This window comes from Hetaerina americana, unplaced genomic scaffold (genome assembly GCF_022747635.1).
Source record: "Hetaerina americana unplaced genomic scaffold, ioHetAmer1.1.p SCAF_15, whole genome shotgun sequence".
Classification (NCBI taxonomy): Eukaryota; Metazoa; Arthropoda; class Insecta; order Odonata; family Calopterygidae; genus Hetaerina; species Hetaerina americana.
In genome coordinates, this window is record NW_027286625.1 from 4106261 (window position 1) to 4130906 (window position 24646).

Consider the following 24646-nt stretch of genomic DNA (forward strand, 5'->3'; position numbering starts at 1 on the left):
CGCCACCATGTCGAAGAACTTTGGATTTACTTCTTCAGGTATACTCTTCAAGCGATCTGGGATTGCGTGGTCAGCAAGAGAACGCTGAGGCAACATGGTCACGCTGTTTTTTCGTTTGAAAATACCTCTAATTCCTCGAGAGAGTAAATTCCTCACAGTACACATGTTGAATAACAGAACGAAAACCGAACTTTCGAAATTTGCAAAATTATAATATTTTATAAAATCTTGCTGTGGTAATTACCCGCTAAAACCCCACCACAGGGTTTTTAACTGATCTTCACACACTATTTGTTCGTACCTTGTGTATCGTTAAAGTGCTTTCGGCCTTGTAGACATTAATAACATCAATAACATCAATATCAAACTATTGAACGGCTACCATGGTACCCAATGAAATAAAATCAACAATGAACCGCAAACTGCATAATTACGCCCGTAGATCGATTTATGAATGAATTTCTTATTCGAGCCATTCATTCCCAAGAATGTGAAGGGCATTGTTAAACGATTATAATGTCTGAGATGAATAACCTGTAAATGGAATTGAAAAAGTTACATAGAAGCAATATTGTATAAACACATTACGGGCTACGAATGATAGCGGAGTTAACAATAATTGTTTTTGATCGATTGCTTCCATTTCTTTTATGTAATCGGTTAGGGTTGGGTGCAGTTTAGAATGGGCTCCTTCATATAAATACGAGTGCTAAAATCAGAATGTTCCCGAGTTTGGACTCATCTGGAAAGAAAACTCCTTTGCCGCTTTTAAATTAAATTACATCGAAACTTATCTAGTTTATGTTCCAATTTGAAGATTGCCGAGAGAAGGTCGGTAGAATTACTGCAAAATTTGCTACTGCGGAGTGAAAAGAAAAACGGTCTATTTTATCGCCTCTCCTAGTTGTGATCTCTGTAAAATTTTAACCATTCATTCAAATACCTAAATTTTTAAACTTGATAGATATTAGATAAATGGTGCATGCTGCCCAAGTTTTTACGACCGTCGAGTTGAGTCATACACTATAACCGTAGTTCAGTCTGGATCTGAATCTAACTACGAGTAGCCCATCAATACAAGTGTTATATCAGGGCCAACGAATTTTGTTCTCCCGTCAAAGGTATTAAAACTACATGAATTAAAGTGAGGGTCAGATAAGAGGCCTCATTCTCCCGTGAAGATAATTACAACAGTTTTTTCCGTGGGATATTGGAAGCCATATTCCTAGGACTTCTCTGGAAGATTTGATGATTAGCTACAGTGGATTAGCTAAATTCTGCTTGAAATAATTAGTATTAACGTTAGATTAGTGGGACCAAAATTAACCCAAACTTACAGGTTGACGGATAAGTTTATCGAAAAAGAGAAACTCGGTCGTATTGAAGGTCGAAAGGAATATACTGTATTTTCCATGGCGTAAGTTTTAATCAGTCAAAGTCAAAATGTGTCCATTAAATAATACCGTTGAAAAGGCGAACAACAATAAATGGGATATTTTCAGCATTGGCGTTCGCAGCATGAATGCCGATGGTTCATTCATTGATTCGTCACTTAGTAAAATGTTAGAAATTTGCGAGGCAAGTGAAAACTATTTTCTCGAGATTTGCATTTTTTCGACCACGGTATAAATTTTTATTTGCCTAGCATTCTTCAGCCCCAAATGGAGTCTATAAAGGAAGGAAAACAGTTTTGCATGCCATCAGATTTAGGGAATCCAGGAAGTTTGTCATTAAACCTTGGACTACAACGTCGACGATCCATACGTTGTATAGACATAATGTAGGTTCCTACAGTTATTCAAAGTTTCGAGCCTGAGGTTTTTTGTCACATATAGTATTCCACTTATGTTAACCCTATGCCATTTCGTTACTTAAGCTAAAGCAATGGTCCATTAGTAACGGAATACTTAGAATTGAATCAGATACATAGCGATGTTTCATTTATGTGGTGATCTTTGAAGTGACCATAACCTTCCAAAAGTCGCATGAATTTTTCCTCAGGCAATTCAGTTATCTAGTGATAAATTACTGCTCCGAATAATTCCAATATCCTTTATCATCCGCGACGTCCAATATATAATTCGTGAAATATTTTCCAGAACTTTGTGAGAACTAATTTAAACTTACCGATATAATTATTTTTATATCAACCAGGATAAAATTTACTATTGTGTTATTATTATATGCTATATACTATGTAATAAAATTCTCAAATATTACTAATGCATAGTAATTGAAAAAATACGACAGTTCTTTACAAAAATTATGCATAAAATGTTCATAGTGCTAATAATGGTTTTAACTAAAAACCGCTAGTTTGGCAGAGGGAGACATGCATTCACATGAAGTCTTATATTTTAAACAGGTTGCTGTGGCTTAGCATTCTTGGACTGGTAATTCATGGTCTTGGAATTGCTTCCCAACTTGTGGCTTCATTCACAGATGCTTTGCAGACATCTTTGTAAGTATATTTGTTAATTTAGTGCGATTTCTCTTGAAGCCCATTTGTTAAACGTCTCGTTATATTTTATCTAATGGGGTAAAACTAAAAAAATAATCTAACTGAAATTATAAGGATAGGCATAATTGCCAAAATTATAAAAGCAAAATAAGAAAATGATCGCAAATATTCTATTGCCGAACCTATAGCAAAACACTATTAATAGCACATATTTAATGAGAATCGCTGCTAGTGTACTTTCGAAAACGTCATTATTTTTTTGGAATTTAACCAAGCAATGTAAGCAATTCTTAAATTGATTATGGCATTATTTGATAATGTCAAAATCTTGGGTGTTAATCTGAATCATTTATTCCTCTAATTTTTCTCTTGATTTCTTTGTAGTATTCACTTCCATGCTTCTTAAGAAGCAGAGATACTGATTTTCTTTTCCCAAATATTTCATATCTATATTTGTACATGGTTCACTTCCGAAAGTAAGCCATTTTTAAAAAATCATGAGATTACACAGAAAAATAAAATCAGGTTTTTATTAGTCTCATTTCTACGGTCATTTTCAAATGCCTCTTCAAAAAGTGAAGAGCCGCCACTTAATATTAACGCAGAAAGTGTACGTTCATTTCTTTTCCATGGCTCCCATGGCCTTATGACTGGGACAATTACTAAGTAGTACGTGCCTACGGATACATTAGACTATTTTGAATATTTTTCGTGCTCCGTCTCAGCCTGTGTTGCAGTTCGATCCTACCGCTTTTGGCACTCAGCCAATCACCCGGCCCTCGCCATCACTTCCCTCACTTACCTTGCCATAAGAACTTCGTCGAAAGGAGAGCAACAACAGGAATTATAACGAAAGAGACTGAATTAACTTCTGGTAGTTATGAGCAATCATTTCAATTATGAGGCATTGGTTTTCGATGTAGAATTAGGGAACAATTTGATTAAAGCATCGAAGCATGCCTGTTTTAAAGATACAGACATATTCTTACCTTTCAACTAGCGTAAGAATTATAAGAAATTAAAAGATAATGTTTCGGCAGTAGAATTTTGAAGAAGCATTCGAAAAGACCAGTGCAGAGCTATTAGATAGTCATTCATATCATTATAAGTATTAATTATTATTTATTAGAAGTATTAATTATTAGAAGTATTCATTACATTAAGTATCAGTGTATGTCAAGCCTCATCATATTGTATCCAATTGTTTCGGCAGTAGAATTTTGAAGAAGCATTCGAAAAGACCAGTGCAGAGCTATTAGATAGTCATTCATATCATTAGAAGTTTTAATTATTATTTATTAGAAGTATTAATTTTTAGAAGTATTCATTGCATTAAATATCAGTGTATGTCAAGCCTCATCATATTATATCCAAGCTTAATGATTATAATATTAATAATACTAAAATAAAAAAGTTCGTACTACCCGATATCGCGGATGAAGAAACTAAATCTGCTTTATTGTTACATATATCTGGTAAGTTCAAGGCAATGTAATTACACATTTTTCTCCCATACAAAATTCCATTAGGCAAGAAGGCTTTCCGAATAATCTGGAGACATACGGGTTGATATCTGGATTATGGACATCAACATTTGCCCTGGGAGCATTTGTGGGACCGTCAATGGCTGGAATTCTCTATGATGGAGTTGGTTTTCGTCATGCCACCATGTTCGTAATTTCTCTACATGTGATAGTGGTGAGTTTTTATTGTTAAACTTGAAGAATACATAGTTAATATTTGTTTATTATTAAAAATTAAGAAAGATTTGTTATTGGGTGTGAGTAAGAATTAATACCCTAATTAGGAATCTTAATATATTCACTGCAGAGAAAACCCGTATATAGGTCGCTTATTTTTTTAATTTTCTTTAAGTACCCTGATAATTAAAATTGGCATGTCATGGTTTACGTAAATTAATAGAATTATGGGGTAAAAATATCATGTAAAAATTTTACACAGTTATTTTTTTTATTTCATTCGAATACACCTGTGTATCCACTAATTTAAATTAAAAAATGCGATTTATGTCTGAATAATTTTCAAGCATTTCGAAAGCAATAAATAATTGAAAATTTTTAAACCAGTTCATTCCATTTCTATTGCACATGTATATGGCAAACGTACTTATCTAAAACCCCTGATATAATGCTAATTTAATTCGTCAAAATTTAACAGTATCTGTTTCTAATTACTCTTAAATACTCATTTAATCTTTCTAGAATTATCATTTACAATGTTTTTTAAGCCTTAAACCATTCTTCGTAACCGTCATATGTATACATTTTAGGACTTGACGTGCAGTAATAAGTTTTCCATAAATTTACTAGAATAAAAGAATATTATTTAAGTTAAATTGCCTTTAATGTGTTCAGGAAAAAGAAATCTTCATAAATATTCAAATATCGTGAATTATTTTCCTATATTAGTCCAAAACAACTCCGTTACGTCCGCATTAACTAATTTCTCTCACTGTCAAAAATTTGATGCTTCAGAGTCCGGTGAACAAAGTAAAGCTAAATAGTATTTTTTAATGCAAGATCTATAAACATTAGCAATATAGAGACTTCTTTCTTCTTTTTCTGCCTGTCATTCGACAGGTTTCCTCTTGACTCTGCCTCTGTCGATCCTGAGCATTTATCTCCACCTAAGCGTAATTTCACCCATTCCGTACACCTTTTGATTTCCCAATTATTATTAATGTAAAAATACCAATGTATCTTTTTATCAATCAATCAATCAATCAATTTTATTCGATTCCAGTACCGAATAAATTTGAGTTGAAATATGCATTGGTTTTTTCAGTGATAGTGGATTTCCTCAAAGTTAAGCCTGAAAACATCGAATGTATCCCGATTCTTCTTACTGTTCCTTTCTTTCCTTCATCAACATCTCTTCAATTATCCTTGAATGAATAAAATGTACGCATAATATGAGTCCAATGTAAGATATCTTCCTCATCTTTATCATTTTCAACAGTTTCCTCTTCTCTCCTGTACTCCAAAACACATAATTTCTCATTTTGTCTAGCCATTTCGTTTTCCCTATATTCTTATTCCAATTGCCAAATTTCTAAACTTTCACAATAGCTCGCTTCTTCCTCACGCATCGTCCATGTTTCACATCCATAAAAAACCAGACAACATACTAAAAACTTGGAAATCAGCTTCTTCAACTTGTTTAGAATCCTTTTCGCAGTTAACAGTATTTCACCGTATCCAATGCTCTCTTTATCGTTGACATTTCGGTACTTATTTCTTCTGTGCAGCTCCCAATTCATACTAGTCCTAAACGCTTTTTTCGTTTGCATTTTAAAATTTTTCAGCGCATGTAGAATCTGTTGTCTGTCTCAAACTGCTCAGATGCAGGCGGTGGACGCTGAGTTGCCATGGACAGTGTTAGTAAGAGGGGTAAGACAAGGGTGTTAAATTATCAACTGTGCTTTTTAACTCACATTATAGGTGGAGGAAATGGTTAAAGAGACAAAAAGGGAAGAACATGAGATGTGAATGAAAGTATGAAAGGAATTTATAGAATCAGCTAGGTTTTTTCATGGTCAAGTCTAAGGTTGTCAATCAGCCAAGAGGTTACAGTCTAAGATTGCTAAGCATTGGAAACTCAGTGCGATAGGCATTGGTTGAGAATCAATGTAAGCAAAACAAAGGTTATGTGGTTTTCGGAAAAGGGAAAAGCTAAGTTGAAAATTAAAATGGGAGGTCATAAACTTGAGCCAAGATTGGGATCTACAGTAAATAAAGACGCACCAGCAATGACAAAACTTGTATAAGTGGAATTCGATGGCCCCAAAGCTATTTATTCAGTTTAAGAAAAATATTTTCTAGAGGGAAGCAATGCTCACATTGATGAGCTCTACTTTCAGACATCCTCAGTCTCCCATCATCTAGTTGGGAATATCGAAGTGAAATAATGGGCAGGCACACATTTTGTAGCTGCATGTCGTCGAATTTATTCTTCAAAATTCTTTACTTGTGCACATGAAATGACCTAGCTAGGACACTCGATAAGATTTGCACGTCAGCTGGGAATCGCGATCGCGTGTAATCCGTGAATATCCTGGCGTATTTTCAACTAAAAGTCTTCATTTCTCATAAAAGAGTTGATTATAATTTTTCACTCGTATACTCCTCACTTTACCTGTATACCATGTAAAATATCCGGCGGATCATTTATAGTGTCTCGTTGAAAGTAGTTAAAAATTCAATCATTCATTGTTCAGTAATTCAAACAGCCTAGATAAACAGTAAGATAAGGTTTCTTTAAAAAATCTTAGTGTAAGAGGACACCTTAGCTCCATTGTCTAAAGACGAATACTGAGAGATCCGGGTTCGAATTCCGGTCAGTGCCAACAATTATTACACTGAAATAGTTGCATTGTAAGATTAGGTTTCTTTTTCTCATATACTAAGTAACTATTCTACTTAAAAAGGAAGATACCTGCTTGTAAAAGAAATTCTCTCTCAAAAAAAAGTGGAACTTGAAAGAAGTGTAGTTCATACCCGGTTGGAGGCTGTATATGGACAAGTGTAGTATTTAATGAACAAGCAGAATATTAACGTGCAATGAGCACCTCTTTTTTAGGCGATGAAGGCTCGTGTATTTCATTTGCATATGCATTCATTCCGCCATTTGTTCCAGGCTATTATGGTGACGTGCTACCTCTGTTACGGGCGTTACTACAAGAGGAGACCATTTAAACAAGTCCCTCCAGCTTCCTCCGAGGAGGTCAAACTGATGCCTTCCAACGGATTATCAATACCTTCCAATGGAGCACCAACTGGAAGAATGGCCTCCAGTCCCAGCAGACCAATTGAACGGGGACCTGGCGGCGGTGGCATTCTCATAGCTTGTGGAAGCTACAAAAATCGATACAGTGCATGGAAGAGGGATGATGGAAGTACTGTCTTAGTTGGTCCTTATTCAACCAGCTATGGGAGTCTTGGGAGTGCTAGCAGTCTCGAAAACCGACATTTCATGGACACCGTAGCTTGAACAATTTTAGACAAATATCATTTTCTACCAGAATATATGCTCAAGAGCAATGGCTGTGTTCATTTTTGTTGATGTTTCCTTCTAGGAAACGGATGCTTTGCGTGTTTGTGGACGGTATGAATTGTAATTATACATTAGCTTGTACTTCTGTGACAGAAGTTATGAAAATTAACCCTGAATTTTGAAGAAAGTGAGATTTCAATATGGATTCATCTCATTTTGCAAGGTATGAAAATGTTCACAGCAGAAGAGGAAGGCGCTTCTAGATCTATTATCTGAGGCATGTGCTTATTTTGGTGTCACAAGTGGAGCTATGTCAGGCTGTTCCCCAGTCACCAAAGGAGCACCAATTCCTTGAAGCCGCCATATATTACTATCAGCAATTCTAGTTTAATCCTCAAAAAAGGCAGCATCACTCTCTAGTCTAGCCCTAAGGACGTTGTTGTACCATGGATTTTTTTCTGTAGGTACTTAAAAGGATATATTCATGCTCGCATAGAAATTGTTCAATATGTCAGTATCATGTGTATTAGTTAGTTGGGCTAAGCAACAACTGCCATCCTCATTGCCTCGGTTAATATGAGTGAAAAGAAGATTATGGAGGCTAATGAATCTGTAATGTAAAAAGAAAGTATTTTTGCATATAAGATTGAAAGTTGTAAATATGAATGTAATATTAATTTTTAGGGTTTACGTTTGTGAGTGAAAGAATTCATTAGTAGGCGAATGTTTGTGTGAAACACGTCAAACTGGTTTAATTCTTGCCATAATATCAAAAGGTAATTGGAAAACTTGAAACTATGTTCATCCAGATATTGAAGTCGCGAAAAATACAAGTTTATGATCAAGGTCTTCACGAATTTGCCCATGAGTAAATAAATCCGAAATGTGTATATGAACCAAAGAGTTAGAGATTTATCGTTAGGTGAAAAATGAATCGACCAAAACTTTCACATTATTAAGTGTTATTAGTTAATGTTATTGAATTATTAACTGTTTTTGACATTATTAAATGAGCTCACGAATTGGATTAAATATTAATAACATTTTCAGGTGTCCTTTCTATGTTCATTACCTATCCCTACAGCTATTATAAAATTATAACAATATATACAAGTATATATGTATATATAATGTTATTATAGTATTCATTCGGGAAAATATCTGTACATAAACTTCATTTTTATCCTCTGAAAAATAAATTGTGCCAAATATTATGTAAAGTCCCATTTTACACGGGGTGAATACGAATTACTCGACTTATTCCACGACTTACCCTAAGTGCCTGCACTAATCCTCTTGTTCTGCCTGCAATTTCTTCTTTGAACTTTTAACAAGCCTAAATATCTCATTGTGAGAGTTAACAAGTCTGTATAAGAGTTGGGTAATAATAACAGCAACGTTTAAGCTCTTTTCTCCTGCCAGAAACGACTAGGAACTCGGTAAGAAGTCACATCCGACTCCGCCACAATAATTTCAGGCTGGTATGACTAAATTTTTAAAAATTTTTCATGTTTAAAATTTATAACAATCTCGATCGTTATACAACAACCCGAGTGTAGACAGACGTTCGATTTTTAGTCCTCAGATTGATTCTCTATCTTTCTAGTATTATTAAAAACGATTAAAAAGTTTAAAAAATACTACTGGACATTTAGAAATGATTCATGAAGACCCATGTATTCAGTTTTATATAAAGCATGTTAGAAACATAAGACAGGGGAATTTTGATGGGAAGATCCGCGAAGAAGATCAAGAGGACAAATTAAGAAGGGCAAATGTTGTAAGTAAATTAAGAGGAACGGAAAACAGAGAAAGGGAAAGGGGTGGGGTAATTAGCACTGAATAGAGAAGAAAAGAGGGCTTCTGTTAGGCAACCTTAGGGTTGAAATACTAGTGAAGATGACATTGAGTTTATTTTTTTAGCGGCCTTTAGACGTGCGCAATAGCGGCGCCATCAATCGACGAGGCCCTCTCCTCAACGAATAGGAGTGAATGAACTGCCTGACATGCAGGGTATTTTGAGGTGATGTCCACGAAATGAATATTTAAATGCCAGGTATGATAAGGGTAGGTTGATTAAAATTCGAAGGAGGTAGGGTACATTGAAGGGCAATGGAATGTTGAATTCTGCCATACAGAGGAAAATGTTGGGTGAAAGTGGTTATGGGAGAATATAGTAGGATAATATCTGATCCAGTATGCGTATAAGTAAATTGGACCTAGAGAAAGGAGTTGGAAAATATGTGATTAGAAAATGGTATATTACAATATGGAGTGTCAGGGTATTTACTTTCAATGTTTGCGGGGGGAGGTCTAGAAGAGCAGCAGTGTAACAAAAATAGTCTCTGGGTCCATCAAAAATCTACCTCAACTTAGCTAAGATAATAGCTACACTAGATCTTTCAAGTCAAAGTCAAATTACCGTTTTCATAGTTTCGAAATTATTTCGTCCCGAATAATTAACTTGCTCAAAGGTTGCGGGTATGAATCCCACCATAGGCATTAAACTTCAGTGGTTCAATCACTGGGAAATCTGTTGGCCTGCCGAAATATGTGACCATTGAGAATCCGGTGGGTGGACGTCTGGGCTACTAATAGCATACCGCTGGAAATAACCGATAATGATTGGGGAAATCTTTAGCATCACTACTCGAATTAACGGCGTGACATATTATCAAATACTTACTGGCGCGACAGCAGGATGGATTTTATTAAAGGTAAATTGAAAAGGATCCTTTAGTCACATTGTGAGATGAGACTGGATTCTGATTCTTAAGAAATGTTGTAAAAAACTCGAAATTATTTTTCACGTGGGTCGAAGCTCAGTTGCGTATAGCGATGTTTTCTTTTCACTTGCTCCGAATGTAAGTACTCATCCAGTTGGTATACCCGAGTCTTTCTTAGGGATCCGCTGTTGACCTCCAAAATTATAATAGCCCTTTTCCCCAGCAATCCTCCTTCCTCCCTTTCGGTAACTACTAAACATATAAGGTCATATGAGTACAGTCTATCAATTCGCTCGTTCCTCTTCGATTCTCCTGCCTCGATCACCTGCCGACCCGCAATACCACTCCCTTTTTCTCTCTTTTCCTACCATCCGTCTCCTGTCCAGCGCCCTCTCAGGGTCTACGTGCTTTCTTTCGCGATGTGACTGGAATTATCCTAGTAGCTACTACTGAGTAAATGGAGTCGTGGTTGCAATTTTACGGATCAGATAGATTCTATATATTCTCGTCTTTAGCAGAAGAAACTTAAATATTAAATACTGTAAAAAAACTTCTTCGAATTGTTGTCTTTAAGGCACTGAATTACATGGACGATAACAAAACATTTTCCAACCACAGTCGCCATTAGCTTTTTACGAATTTTTGCTTATTTTTCTCGTATTACATATCTCCTCCTCATGCTCCACAAACTTTCCCAGAGATATCATTAATTCTTAACTTTACTTGTAATACTCAAAGTTGTTCCTTTTGAATCGCAACCCTTTTACTGGACCAATTAGTTTTTTTGAGTCATGCTACAGCGACCGTTAAATGAAGCAAATTTTCGGACGCGTAGTTAAAATATCTTTTCGAGAGGTTAGGAGGAAAAAGAGATATTCATTGGATGACAGCGATGTTGGTGCAAATCCAACCTTATTCTGGAATCATTCTCTCGTGCCCAGTTGGATTTGAAAATTTTTTTGATTGACTATGAATTTGATTATGAAAATTTTGTTCGTGCAGCTGGAAAAGAAATATATATATTATATAATATATATATACGAATACAGGTGAGTGGGTTGGATATATATATATATCCAACCAAATATCCATATATATATATATATTATATATATATATATATATATATATATATATATATATATATATATATATATATATATATATATATATATATATATATATATATATATATATATATCCAACCCACTCACCTGTATTCGTTTCTGCATCCGCCCTGCCAGTCTGATTTTCATGTCTGTAGACGCGAATATTTATCCCTCGCTCATCGGAGTGTTACGTATTAACAGATAGGGATGGAAAAATTAATTCGGGCAAGAATGGAATTCCCTTACATTTTACCCGAGAGAAAAATGTTCTTCCTCGTCATTAAAATGTGCGTAAATTGCTGTGAAAATGCTTAGACAAATCATATTGAAGACTTAAGCATCTTGGTTAGAAATGTACATCCTATTCCTGCTGCTTCAGCAGCACGGCTTACTAGGGGCACTTGAGCGAATCAAGGGAAAAAGTGAATGCTTTATTCGGTAGTTGGCGTCTATTGCGGCATCAAATTTTCGGCAATAAGATTTCACAGGGCCAGGGGATCTCGCGGGTGGTAGGGTCACATTTGACGGCGGGTGGTGAGAGATTAACCAGTTAATGCCAGGGTATTAATGATCACTTCTACGTGGTACACTGCAAGCCATCGCTAGGGTGTGTGGCAAGGAGTTTCAATACCAGGCATGCAATATCAAAAATTGAGTTTTTCTTAATATTTATTTACAATATATATATATATATATATATATATATATATATATATATATATATATATATATATATATATTTATTTATATTAATTCAAATAATGTCGATCGTCGTGACTAAAGGTACATTAGCTACGGTATCTACGTGCGTCATGAATCTCTACGCATAGGAGACGGACTATTTGTAACAGGAAAGACAATTAATTAAGGTTAGATGAAATATATATATTTTGAAATACTTCGGTCATAGTATGAGAGACGAATTCGATTCGGATTTAGTGAACACCTGTTCCTAAGTTCTAGGAAAAATATCATTGCAAAAACATACTTTTCGAGGAAATGAAATTTATAAGCAAGGCATGGGGCTAATAAAATGAAAATACGATAAACTGAGATTAATTCAGCTACCCCGTGGGGAATTTCATCAACTTGCCCTAGGATTGGTTTACTGCAGCACATATCTTTCCATTCTACTGTATTTGAATGCAAGATATGGCAGCATACTCTAAGGAGTCTAATGCGGTGGTTTCCCGTTGGCTTCCACATCGCAGTACTGCGCTCAATACCGTGCACTTACCTCTCGCCCGCAGTTGTGGCTGCTGATGCCGGGCACACCCACTCGGTCTGCGCCACCAGTGCCTAATGGTGAAACTGCTGCCTTTCACCGTGGGTTCAGACTAACTTTTTAGTAGGAGTCTATTTTTGTCGTTGTCTCGTTCCGAATCACCATTTTTTGTGGTTTTTCTGTCAATGTTTGGTTGCCGCGTTCCGAAAAACCATTAACAAATTCATTTTAAAATTCAAAGGCATCATTTATAAAAGTTAAATTACATGTTACCCCTTAGGCAACATCATGAAATTACTTACCAACATTGAAAATTGAAGATGAAAACTGTGACGGATGAAATAATTTTTTAAATAAAAAACCATGAACACTAATCCGTTTGGTTGGTGATAGTAGAATTCACCCAATACTGGGCCCGACGGCGTTTGAAATTCATACATAATTGAGACCCGAAATATTACACAACTGAGTGTGCCTGGAGAGTCATGCCCAGGAATTGAACCCCGGCATTCCGGCCCAACGCTCTACCCCGGGACTACCGAACCCCGTAATAATTTTAATTAAGTTCTGTGTGAAATAATGATTTTTTTTAATATTTTCGACGGTCTAAATGCTTAAAACAAATACGGTCTCATAAGTTTGTTCTAATGCAGCCAAAAATCAACATGCCTACTGCTTATATTTACATTATTAAAAATTCTCATTTTAATTTCATTTTCACCCCTCATTTTTCTGCCTCAATTTATGTTTGAGCTTTGTGAAATATTCATTTAGTAAGAGGTATGACGTAACGTTTTTGTCCGCTGCTTGAAGATTACTGTTCGCGAAGCGTTTTCGCTGGCAAGCTGTTTTTTCTGTGGAGACAAAGAACCAGCGCCACCACCTCATCCCTTCATCATCTCCCGCGAAACTCCGTCTTCCGTTCCTCCTCGCCCTCGCCCCCTCCTCTTGCTCGTCTGAGACTCCTGCGCCTTCTCAAGTCTCCTTCTCTCAATAATCCTCCCTTCATGGGCCGTTCCGCAATGCGTCCTTTAGTGTGCGTAATGGCTGTTTCATCGCCTCCCTCCATCTCGGAACTGGAATATTTCCGCCACCCCCCACGTGTAATATTCCCTCACCCCAACAGCGTCTTGCCGGGAGGGGGAGGTAGACACCTCCTCATCTGATTCTTCCAGGTTGATGAAGCGAGGAAATGCTCTCGCACGTCTCCCTCCACGGATATGCGGGGTCGTCGACGACGTCTGGGGCGGAGCTACATGTTCATGCATCCGGTTCTGAGTTACCTTTTTTCACGTTACCGAATACCCCCATTCCATGCCTGTCTGCGGCAGCGCCAGACGGAGATAGACGAAGGCAATGACCCTTGCGCTGTATGTTTTGATGGGAGATGTACAAATGGCAGATTAAGAGCGTCGGCACCGCAGACAGCACAACCTATCTGGGCGCAGAGTGCTGTCGCAATTCACGGCCGCATGAAAACGTCGTTTTAGTTTTTCCACCCTGCCTTCCCTCCACCTTCTTCCTCTCCCGCCTATAGTACTTCTGATGTTTACTATCTGAGTGGCTCTCGATGAGCCTAAAATGTTCACAAAACAAAGTCATAATACTGCATGAGTGACATTGACCATAGGAACTTACTTACTTCACATTTTAAAATTTACAGTAAGTTGATTCCTAAATAATTATGTTGCACTTTACTCTAGAGTCAAATTTTGCTGACGTCACCTTTGCTACTTAGAAGGCATGATTATCTGTCGTAACGTATTATTTCTTGTACCTTCAGTTTCCTATGACGTACACATAAATACATTTACACAGAGCACATTGTACATGATTGTCACAACTTGATGCATTGATGAACCTTTAACACTTAGGAAATGATGTCACCCTGACAGGAAGGGTAACAAGACGATAATTCATTAAATTTCATTCACTTTATAGTTTCATTTTTGTAATTGCTGGCACCACAGCACCCTCCCTGCACTACATGCACTTGTGGTGGCTGATGAAGTTTTGTATAGACATGCATTTTATCTTTACATTTCTTGTTATTGACTTCTATGGCATATTAAATCAAAGGTTTTGTAACATGTATTGTGAGTAAGGTTCACACTTAAAGTCTGTGTAGCTCCCCAGCATGAAATGTAGTTAGAAAAATAATTCCTGCGACACCAAGACCAATTACCTCATCATGGAAGTATACTATGCAAATTTGAATGAATAGTCAGGGAATAAAAGAAAGATGCATGGAGGTGGAGAGTTGAGTTCAGAATTTTAGCAGCTTACAGCATATTTCTACAATGGCTGAGGATATCAAAGTCTTCAATTTGATATGAAAATATTAACTTTTCCTTAAATTTGATTGATTGCAAATATTAATGGTTCTACAATACTTCTACCAAGGTTATCAATAAACTCCCACTCCAAGATCCTGTATTCATATCCAAATAGAGACAGGATTATCAGAGATTTCAAAACTTTTGTTGGGTCACATGTGGATTATGCCCTATGGTATGGGATATTAAACTGTGCACCCCTTGGCTCATATTTTTGTGAATAGGCTAATTTTGATACCAGGTTCCTCTTCAACCTGAGCCACATTCCACCCCCAACCCCTGAAATCATACCTATATCAAATGACCTACCTATCCTTAATTACGTGAATGACCTCAGCTGTCAGTTGCCTCCCCTATTAACTACTAGTGCTACTAAGAATTCAAGTTTATGGTTTACATATGAAATTGAATGAAATCAATTTACCTTTAAAAAGATTGAGCTTGATAAATAAGTTATCTGTTGAGATATCAATTTGATATTGAATCAGTTATCAATATAATTGCCTGTAGTAATATATGACATCTAGATTTAATTTGGTAAGTCATTCAAACTGTGACTATAGAAATGCTTAGGTTTGGAAACATAATGGGATAATCTGATTCCATCATGAGATAAATTGCAACTGCTCAAAAATACATCAACAAATCTTCCAGAAAGGAAGCAGATTGTTAGATTATGTTAACATCTACGATTTTGACTGCATTAGCTTTTTTGTAACTGGTAATTGCACATACAACATATGAGATTACATTCATATGTTTTCATTATGCTCCTAATTATATTACAATATTCCATAGTTGAACTTCCTTTTCTCAAAAAATTGCAATTTGACGGCGACAGACATGATGAGCAAAAAACTACTTTTCAAGGTTGTAATGGAATAGTCCTGCCACAAAGTATGTGAAAACTATAGCAGGAATTACAGGGAGAGCATAATGTATTGTTTGGTAGGTGTTATGAACATATTTGAGGTGGAAGTCATTACAATAATGCCATCCTATTATAATAATTTCTTTGGAAAACAAAATTATACTTCCTTACAAGGATTTTCTACAGTAAATTTCTTAGAATTAAATCCTTATTCCCACAGCCAGGAGTGTATACTTGCTGTATACCGGTAATGAAATATTCATTATAATTCAGCTTGTTATATGAAGGTTGGAAAGCATATGCAATGTAATAGTAAATTATAAATTTACAAAATCATTAAAATATAAATTAAACAAGATTTTTCACATTTTATTGACAAATTCTGAAATGCAATAATACATGCATAGTTACTTCCTTGGGAGATATGAAAGCAAATTTGTAGGCATTACAAATAACATTTTCTAAAAAAATATTCATCAAACATCTGTTTGTCATCACCAAAACTACCTTTGACACCAAATTCAGACAAATTTAACAAAAGATTAAAAACATTCCCAAGCCCAAAATATAATTATCACAGAAATCCATTTTTATGGGAGCAGTAAATACATCTGCAATGATTATCCACATTTTTACTTAATGGGGTGAATACAATTTTATTTTAGATGCTAAAACAGAATATTTCCACTCAATGTCAATTATGATGTTGACTCTGAAAACAAAACATGATAACAACGAAGGATAGTAAAAATAAATGTAATGGCTACATTCACAACAGCAAAATGCATTATCTTGTAAAAAAACTAGTTTACACTTTGATGGTATGCTAGCAAAGGTAGAATGGTGTAAAATATCTAAAGAGAAGAACAAATCACAACCCGTTGGTCATTTCTTCTGTCTTCTATCACCAATTCAGGTAGTTATGTGGTAGAACTAGAATATGTCAACTATGTAAAAAGTTTCACAGTTAATGGCCATATAATGACAATTCAGCCAAAGTAAATATCTTTGTTGACACATCGGTGATATTCAAGATCCAGAAACTTCAATGGATGTCACAGTGGTGCTCAAAGAGCCATAAGAAAGGCATGAATTGCCTGGAGAATACCTTGCTTCTGTTCTCCACTTCGTAGCCCCTTTTCTACTGGGGATGATTCGATCTGTACTCAAACATTGTGCTTTCTCTCTTTTTCTTATTTCAGAGCCCAATTTTTTCTCAAAACAGATGAAACACAACACAGCAAGGAGCTGAAATGACAAAGGAATAAAAATATCATGTAATCAGATATATTTTTGTGCCAAAATTTTATGTTTGGAGAATGTCAAATGTTTTATGATGTTGATTTTTTATAAATGATTGGTAATGAGATCATCTACAAATATGATAATAGAAAGTTCAATTTCAAGGTTTTAATTTCATCTGCTTCTTCTGGCCAACATATTTGTTAATTGGTAATTTAATTATGACTTAAGTTGCTAGTCATTTATATTTGAGATTTCATCTGCATGATTTTCATGAACGATGTTGCTAGAATTCAGATAAACTGTAGGTGGATGGAGGGGAGAAATGGCTACTAAAAGAGGCAACCTGCCAGTGATCAGGGCATTACATGTGACTCCAAAAAAGATTGAGACGAGTTTTACTATACATTAATTGCCCAGAAGACAGAGCTTAGAAAAACTTGCATAATCAGTCATTGACAGTCGAGTTATTTGTGTGCAATCATTAATAGGTCAATGAGTATTATATCATTTAATAATAAATTTTTTCCCCTAAAAATTTCAAATAACTTTAGAATATATAGAAAAGCATATATATACATAATGGTGGAACCAAGTGGATTATATGGCACAAATTACAGGAAATCAATGCATTTTTGCATTCAGTTTAAGGTATTTTTAGTTTATAACAAATATTATAGACTAATATCATAAAGCAGGGGTCACTGTGCTAGAATGTATAAAGATGTAATTATCCTTCAGCATGAAATCAGCTTTAAAATACTAATTCATACACCAATTATAATGCATCTAATACTGCTATTCATGTAAATGTATTGCATCCATGTACAATTTTCTGATATTCTAAATAAATTTATTGAGCAGGTAGCTTACTCATCCTTCATTATTCAAAGGACATCGAGTTATTTATTGTTTGTCATTAAACAAATGTTTTTAAGTCAGTAAGAACAAGTTGATTGAGCTCATGAAGATTTACACAGTATGCATTACATTCTATCATGATTACATTTACATTTCTGCAACACATGGTTGCCATTTATGTGATGTCGCATTCCCTTCATCTTTCCTTTCTCCCACACTTTTTCATTGATAGCAATGAGCTACCCAGTGAGCCTTCCATGTTTAGCCTTTGAACTTATTTTGTTCATCATGTACAGTTATTTATAGTATGTTTATTTAATTTAATTTAGGAAAAGTAAAAAAAAAGTTCCAATCACCAATTGATTATCTCTGCCTTGAAATATCCTTTTTCTCTGCCATGCAATCAAAGTGGTCACATGAATATTACTACCATTATTCAGATTGAATTAAATTGTTCAGACAAAAGAAAAAAAACAACAGAAAAGCTAAACTCATACTACGCATAATGTACCTTCTTATTAACATCTAAACATGCTTGTGTTAGTAACTATGGTCCAAAGTTTTGGCATAAACACAATATTCTGGTACTCTTAAGGATGATTCCATCTACCATGGCGATATTAACCAAATCCAAAACATAAAAAGTAAGGCTATTATTTCAGTGTCTTAACTTACCATTATTGCCTGAGTCACCATTATAAATATAGTTCCAAGACGAAATCCAAAATGGTCAAATAATATTCCTGCAACTGATGGTCCCAAAAAGGCCCCAAAAGAAAAGGCTGAAGCCCACAAACCAGAGACTAATGCATATGTACACAAGTCATCACTGAATCCATTTTGCCTTAAATGAAGGAAGTAGCATATTAATTTATTTGTCTCAGTGATATAATAATTCTGTCATAAAAAGAGATGATGGATAACATAGCTGTGTAATTCAAACTCTGGACTTACATGGCAGATTTAACTGAATCGATAAAACAGGAAACGAGGACACAAGCAACGCCCAATCCATGCATCATGAGACCCAAAATACACATCCACAGGATTCTGGTTAGAAGGAAATTAGAAAAAATTACAATAGGTCAAGTGATGTAATGTAATTATATATTTTTATGAACTGTTGAGCATATCTAAATAACTTATCCAATGGCAAAATAAATTACAATTATTCTAAGAGCATTTTTACTGGAAATGTTACCTCATAGACACAAAATTCTACTAAGAAAAAGTACATATGTCCCCACAGAAGTTTATTGATGACATAGTTCAGGAAATAATTAAGTGCTTATATATAGTATAGACAATGATATATCCACTATGACTCTCCAAGATTATCATAGTTATCAGAAATATTCTCAGTATTTATACAATGCTCTTTTTGATTTTCTGTCATACTCTGCTTAAGATTATTAATAATAGGGCCTTTTACTTACAATCTTTATGACCCATCAATTGATGAGTATGCTTCCATTTAAGTTAGTAAAATGTAATAATCCTCCATTTAAGCCATGAGGTTATTCTTTACTTACGTGGGAGAAGGCAAGAAAGGAGCCGGGCCAATAAGGCAGCACCCAAGAATAATAAGTACATCCCCAACAGCACAACAATGCTTGGGTTTTATCCCATGATCACACAGCCAACCAATCAATGGTGCATGAATTGCATACATTGTTCCACTGACGATAAACATTAAGCCGATCTGCACTGGAGTTAGGTTGAACTAGAAAAAAAATATATTTTCAGTTTCAGTAGCAATTGAAATTCAGAAATACACATTATTTAGCTCCTTTTGGTTGCTAAACATTTCTATTGATTATTATGTTGCTAATAACAATTCGGTTTTCAACATTTTGAAAATTTTGCATTATTTTTAATGCTACATTTTATCATTACAGTTTTAGTAAAAAGCCATGTACATCCAAAGAGAGAGGGAGGCATTGCCATATATTTCAATATTTAGATAATATTTCCCCTAAGTGAAGCATCATAAAATAATATCCTGGATTACTGTACTTCTCCACTTTCAATAGTATGATTTTCTCTTTCCCAAAGACCCTGGCCGATGGTTACATTTTTGGAAACGATTTGGAGTCTATTTTTCAGTTCAATGCATAGAAGCAGGGAAAATGTGAGACCATTGAGGGTGGTATCCTAATGGAACTTGTTTCTCCTGTGCAGAACCATTAAATCTAATAAGAATTAAACCATTTGGCATCGTGAAGATCATTGGTTTGAGATCTGTTTTAGGCATGGTGTCAATTATAATTTAATAATCTCTTTTCAATTTCTTGAAATGAAAAATGGCATCAGTTTTCAGAGTAACTACCTACCTATAAGGGACTATGAATGGGTACCACTACTACACAAGGAGTAGTTCAGAAGGTCCCTGCATGTGGATTGGTTCTCCGAATTCATTAACTCCAACATAGTCACACAACTGTACAAAAAGTGTCACGAGTCCGTACCTGTTAAACTGTATAAGCTTATTTAGCACAATGGTGCCCCATTAATTATCAACTGAATTCCATGACTACAGCAAATATGAATGTGTTCAGATGCTGCCTATTTATTTCATGAATGACACCAGTTGACTAGACACTAGAACAGACACTAACATATATGTTGAATATTTTGGTAGTTCATAAACTGTTTCTTAAGAACAAGCCAGCTTCAACATTTTATGGAAAGCAAATACCAATGAAGTAATAACTACTAAGCATGCAAGTCAAAATAATCAAAGAAAAAGAATGTCATTTGTTCAAGGATTTGGTCCATCCAAAATATTTGATGATAAAATATTGATATTAGTTTAATAAAGGAAAGAAAAAAAAATGACCAAATTAACTTCTTCTTTTAGCATAAATTGTAGTTCTAAATATCCACTTACACGGTAATCTGAAGGAAAAAATAATATAATTTTTAATCTTGCATTATTACTGGTGACAAAAAGTGACCACCTAAATCAATAAACATGTTATGCTTATCGATATCGCTCACCATATCATTTAGATTTCATTAAATTTATATATATATATATATATATATATATATATATATATATATATATATATATATATATATATATATATATATATATATATATATATATATATATATATATATATATATATATATACACACACACACACACACACGTGGGTCATCCGGAAAGTAGTACCCGTTCGTGAAATAAAGACACAAAAGTAAATATTAACAAACATAAAAAATTTTATTTGAAAGAGGATACTTTAAACTACTTCTCAACATAATCTCCAAGCAAATTAAGGCATTTGTCATAACGTGTGACAAGTTTCTGTATTCCTGCTGCATAGTCCTTCGCCGCCAGCTCATTGAGATACGCGAGGGACCCATCTTGCACAAATTTTTGCATAATGCAGATGGTGTTTAACAATTTCATGAACAATTGTTCGAGAAACATTGGGAAAATGCTCACAGATGTCATCAATTGTGACGCGCCGATCGTTCCTCACGAATTCGTCAACTGAGCTCACCAGTTGGTCTGTAATGACAGACGGTCTCCCCGAACGCTCATCGTCGTGTGTGTTCCCCCTCCCCATGTTGAAGTTGCGACACCACCGCCGAACAGACGACTCGTCCATTACATTGTCTCCATACACCTCCTTTAATTGGCGATGAATATCACATGGGCGAACGTTTCTTGCATTGAGGAATTTAATCACTGCCCTCACTTCACAACTGGCGGCGTTCTCAATTTTTTTAAACATTGTAAACAATCACAGAAACAACACAGGCAATGCTAGCGTCACGCAACTTGGCTCAGAGAAGGCAGACAAGCCACTGAAGCTATCTGACCTCGTCCAGCGGCTACTCGCGTCGTCAGCACTTCATGCGGCACGAACGGGTACTACTTTCCGGATGACCCTCGTATGTATGTATATATATATATATATATATATATATATATATATATATATATATATATATATATATATATATATATATATATATATATATATATATATATATATATGTCAAGTGTGGGTATATTTATATATAGATATATGTATATATACACACACACTAAAATGCTAAAATTAAATTGAACACATAATTATTGGAAATGGCAGCATAAAAATATTATACTATTATTTTTTAGCTTTAAAATAATGTATTTCATACTTCACGAAGGTGAGGCTCTAAGATGGCTGCATAGTAGCCCATTGAGCTTGACGTAATCATCACAGCCATGATGTTCATGAACACTGAAGGCACTGTTATCATTGCTATCAAATTTGCTGAAAAACAGGAATATTTAAAATAGCATAAAAAAGTATGCCTTTTAAACTTAAATATCACATTCAGCTTCACTTGATATTGTCCCTTCAATAATTGGTTTGTAATAGAGATATAGATTTTAAAACAGAGCGAGTAGTATGGTTGGGGCAGTTTGGAGAAGGATGATTAAAAGAAATATATGTGTTTAATTGGATTTGGCTGGTAAGGAAATCTTACTCATTTACATGAAGGTTGGTGGAAAGGTGTAATTGTCAAATAAGATATAGATGGTGCGCTCTCATGTATTTTCTTTTTACAAGCTTGGAGTATGGTGAGAACTTGGTCATAGGAGCATCTTAACTTTCCAATAATCTGCCAAGAACCAAAGGAAAGATGCTTGTTTTGGGGTGGAAGAGTGGAAACATCAAAGAAATCATCATGTAACAATTGCAGTGAGTCCCTAATTAAGAATACCAATAATATTATAATCTATCTCCCTAATTAAGAATACCAATAATATTATAATCTATCTCCCTAATTAAGAATACCAATAATATTATAATCTATCTCCTATATCAGAAGATACTAGGGGCAGTCAAATGAAAACAGAACACCTGCCATAATACACATTCCATGCGAAAGGTGGCAACACTACTGTTCTGTATCGATAATGCTATTGCCCTGGTAGGAGAATTACATAGTGAGAACTCACAGGTGCACACAGTTGTCAGGTTATATCCTTGTCAATGATTGATTGTTGTAACGGGTGTTCAGTTTTCATTTGACTGTCCCTTATAGGTTATTACTCTTTATCAAAATCAAAGTTCATGCTGGGTTTAATAAACATTTAGAATCTTAAATTTGATTGAAAAATTGCATATGAAAAATAAAATACACTCAAGATTCTCTATACATGTATATTATGTTTTACCCATTTCCTGACACAATAAAAATATTATATAATTCTATGGATATTAACCATCATTTAATCAGATTGATGGTAAATTTGAATGTATTAAAGTAAATATACATTCATGTAATATAAAAAATTTGATTGTGACAGGAATATGTACCTCTAAAGTCATTTACCTTCTTGATTATTTCCAAAAATTTACATTACTCATAGTTTTAAATGATATCTAATTAAAACTCATAAAAAATAGCTCTATGCTATATTTAAACTATAAAACTTGTGACAGGAATGCTAAAACTTGAGATGAGTTCCATTTTGACCCAATCCTTGTCAGTATGTTAGTATTTAAGTAAATTGGTAGGTTAATATACCATTAATTTAGAGTCTGTTAACAACCATACCATTTGTTTGTTCCACTTCTGACTCTGGTGAGGGAAGAGTGAAATACACAGTCACACCAATTATGACCAAGAAACTTCCAGTAAAAATGAATGGAAATTTAAAGCCACCAAGCTAAAAATAAAAAAATCAGCATTTATTAATCAATAACTTTAGCAGAAAGACAACACACTACTTAATGGAAAGTAAATCCACTCATAAATAAAAAACATGAAAGTTCAACAATAAATTTATGTTCTACTCACTGAGAATGCAAAGCCACCAACCGTGGGACCAATTATGTAACCTAAGCCATAAAATACCTCCAATGTGGCCTGAAAATAAGTGTTGAATAAAAATAGTGAAATAAATGCTTTAAAAAAGTGAAAAAAATCTATTTTTAGGGTAGCTTTTTGCGAATATTAGAATCAATGTTATTCCATAAGATGTATGCCAACAAACAAAAAATTATCCTCTTTTTCCCAGAATTAACTCTCTCAATTTCATTAAAATAATCTAGTCCCACATTTTTTACTAAGGTATAAGGCGCATACACATTAAATTTAGTCTTAAGTCTATCTATGTACTCTGGTGGAAAAGCAAATATGCGCTTAAATAATCTACTCACAAAAGTAGTTCCAATAGAATCCTTAAAGACTGAGGCAGTTATGGCAAATGCAGCTGTCAGGGCCGCTGATGCACCCAGGGCCTCAACTATTCGAACAGCAAAGGAAAACCCCACAAATTCATTCAATGAATTGATGAGGTCAAGGAATCTGGAAGGAGATATTATTAATGTTATTATCATTACTACTATTGGTAATCTACCAGCTAATGTAGGCTCTGGGTGAATATTTATTGCCTTAAATTTCCAATGAGTTTACGAAACATTAAGTTTTAGAGCAGACTCTGAATACTGTATCAGTCTCCTCAGCATTTAATATTTGCAATGAAACTTACTGGGTTACCATGTGTCAAATTATTCTAGATACTTAAATTGTATCTTTATTGCACTCCAACTGCCTAATTCTTTTTGATCAGATAACCAACAGGGAAAATAAATAATATGTGTTCATAATACCTTAAGACAGGCCCTTTGACTCTCTGAGTGCTATTACTTTAACCACCAGATGTTTAGTTGCCAAATATACTGCCCTATTTTACACCTATTTTTAATGTATTGATGGAAGCTCTTAATCTAATACAAAGTGATGCAGTTGATGGCTTTAGATCCAGCCACCTCCTTTTAAT

At 34.8% G+C, this 24646-nt stretch overlaps 2 protein-coding genes across 3 annotated transcripts in view; one reads left to right on the plus strand and one right to left on the minus strand.

Annotated features, from left to right (window-relative positions):
* Positions 1–7471, plus strand: part of LOC139686872 (MFS-type transporter SLC18B1-like) — a 33183-nt gene extending 25712 nt beyond the window's left edge. The window contains exons 9-11 of the mRNA XM_071583946.1: positions 2366–2461; positions 3991–4159; positions 7118–7471. Of these exons, the coding sequence (XP_071440047.1) occupies positions 2366–2461; positions 3991–4159; positions 7118–7471 (619 nt within the window). The remainder of the gene's footprint in view (positions 1–2365; positions 2462–3990; positions 4160–7117) is intronic.
* An 8639-nt stretch (positions 7472–16110) lies between these two features.
* LOC139686833 (MFS-type transporter SLC18B1-like) overlaps positions 16111–24646 on the minus strand; it is a 65846-nt gene continuing 57310 nt past the window's right edge. For both annotated transcript variants that reach the window (XM_071583908.1, XM_071583909.1), the window contains 8 exons: positions 24024–24171; positions 23662–23730; positions 23419–23530; positions 22009–22124; positions 19377–19567; positions 18799–18894; positions 18520–18688; positions 16111–16989 (listed from right to left, as the gene is read on the minus strand). In XM_071583908.1, the coding sequence (XP_071440009.1) occupies positions 16771–16989; positions 18520–18688; positions 18799–18894; positions 19377–19567; positions 22009–22124; positions 23419–23530; positions 23662–23730; positions 24024–24171 (1120 nt within the window). In that variant the 3' untranslated portion in view covers positions 16111–16770. The remainder of the gene's footprint in view (positions 16990–18519; positions 18689–18798; positions 18895–19376; positions 19568–22008; positions 22125–23418; positions 23531–23661; positions 23731–24023; positions 24172–24646) is intronic.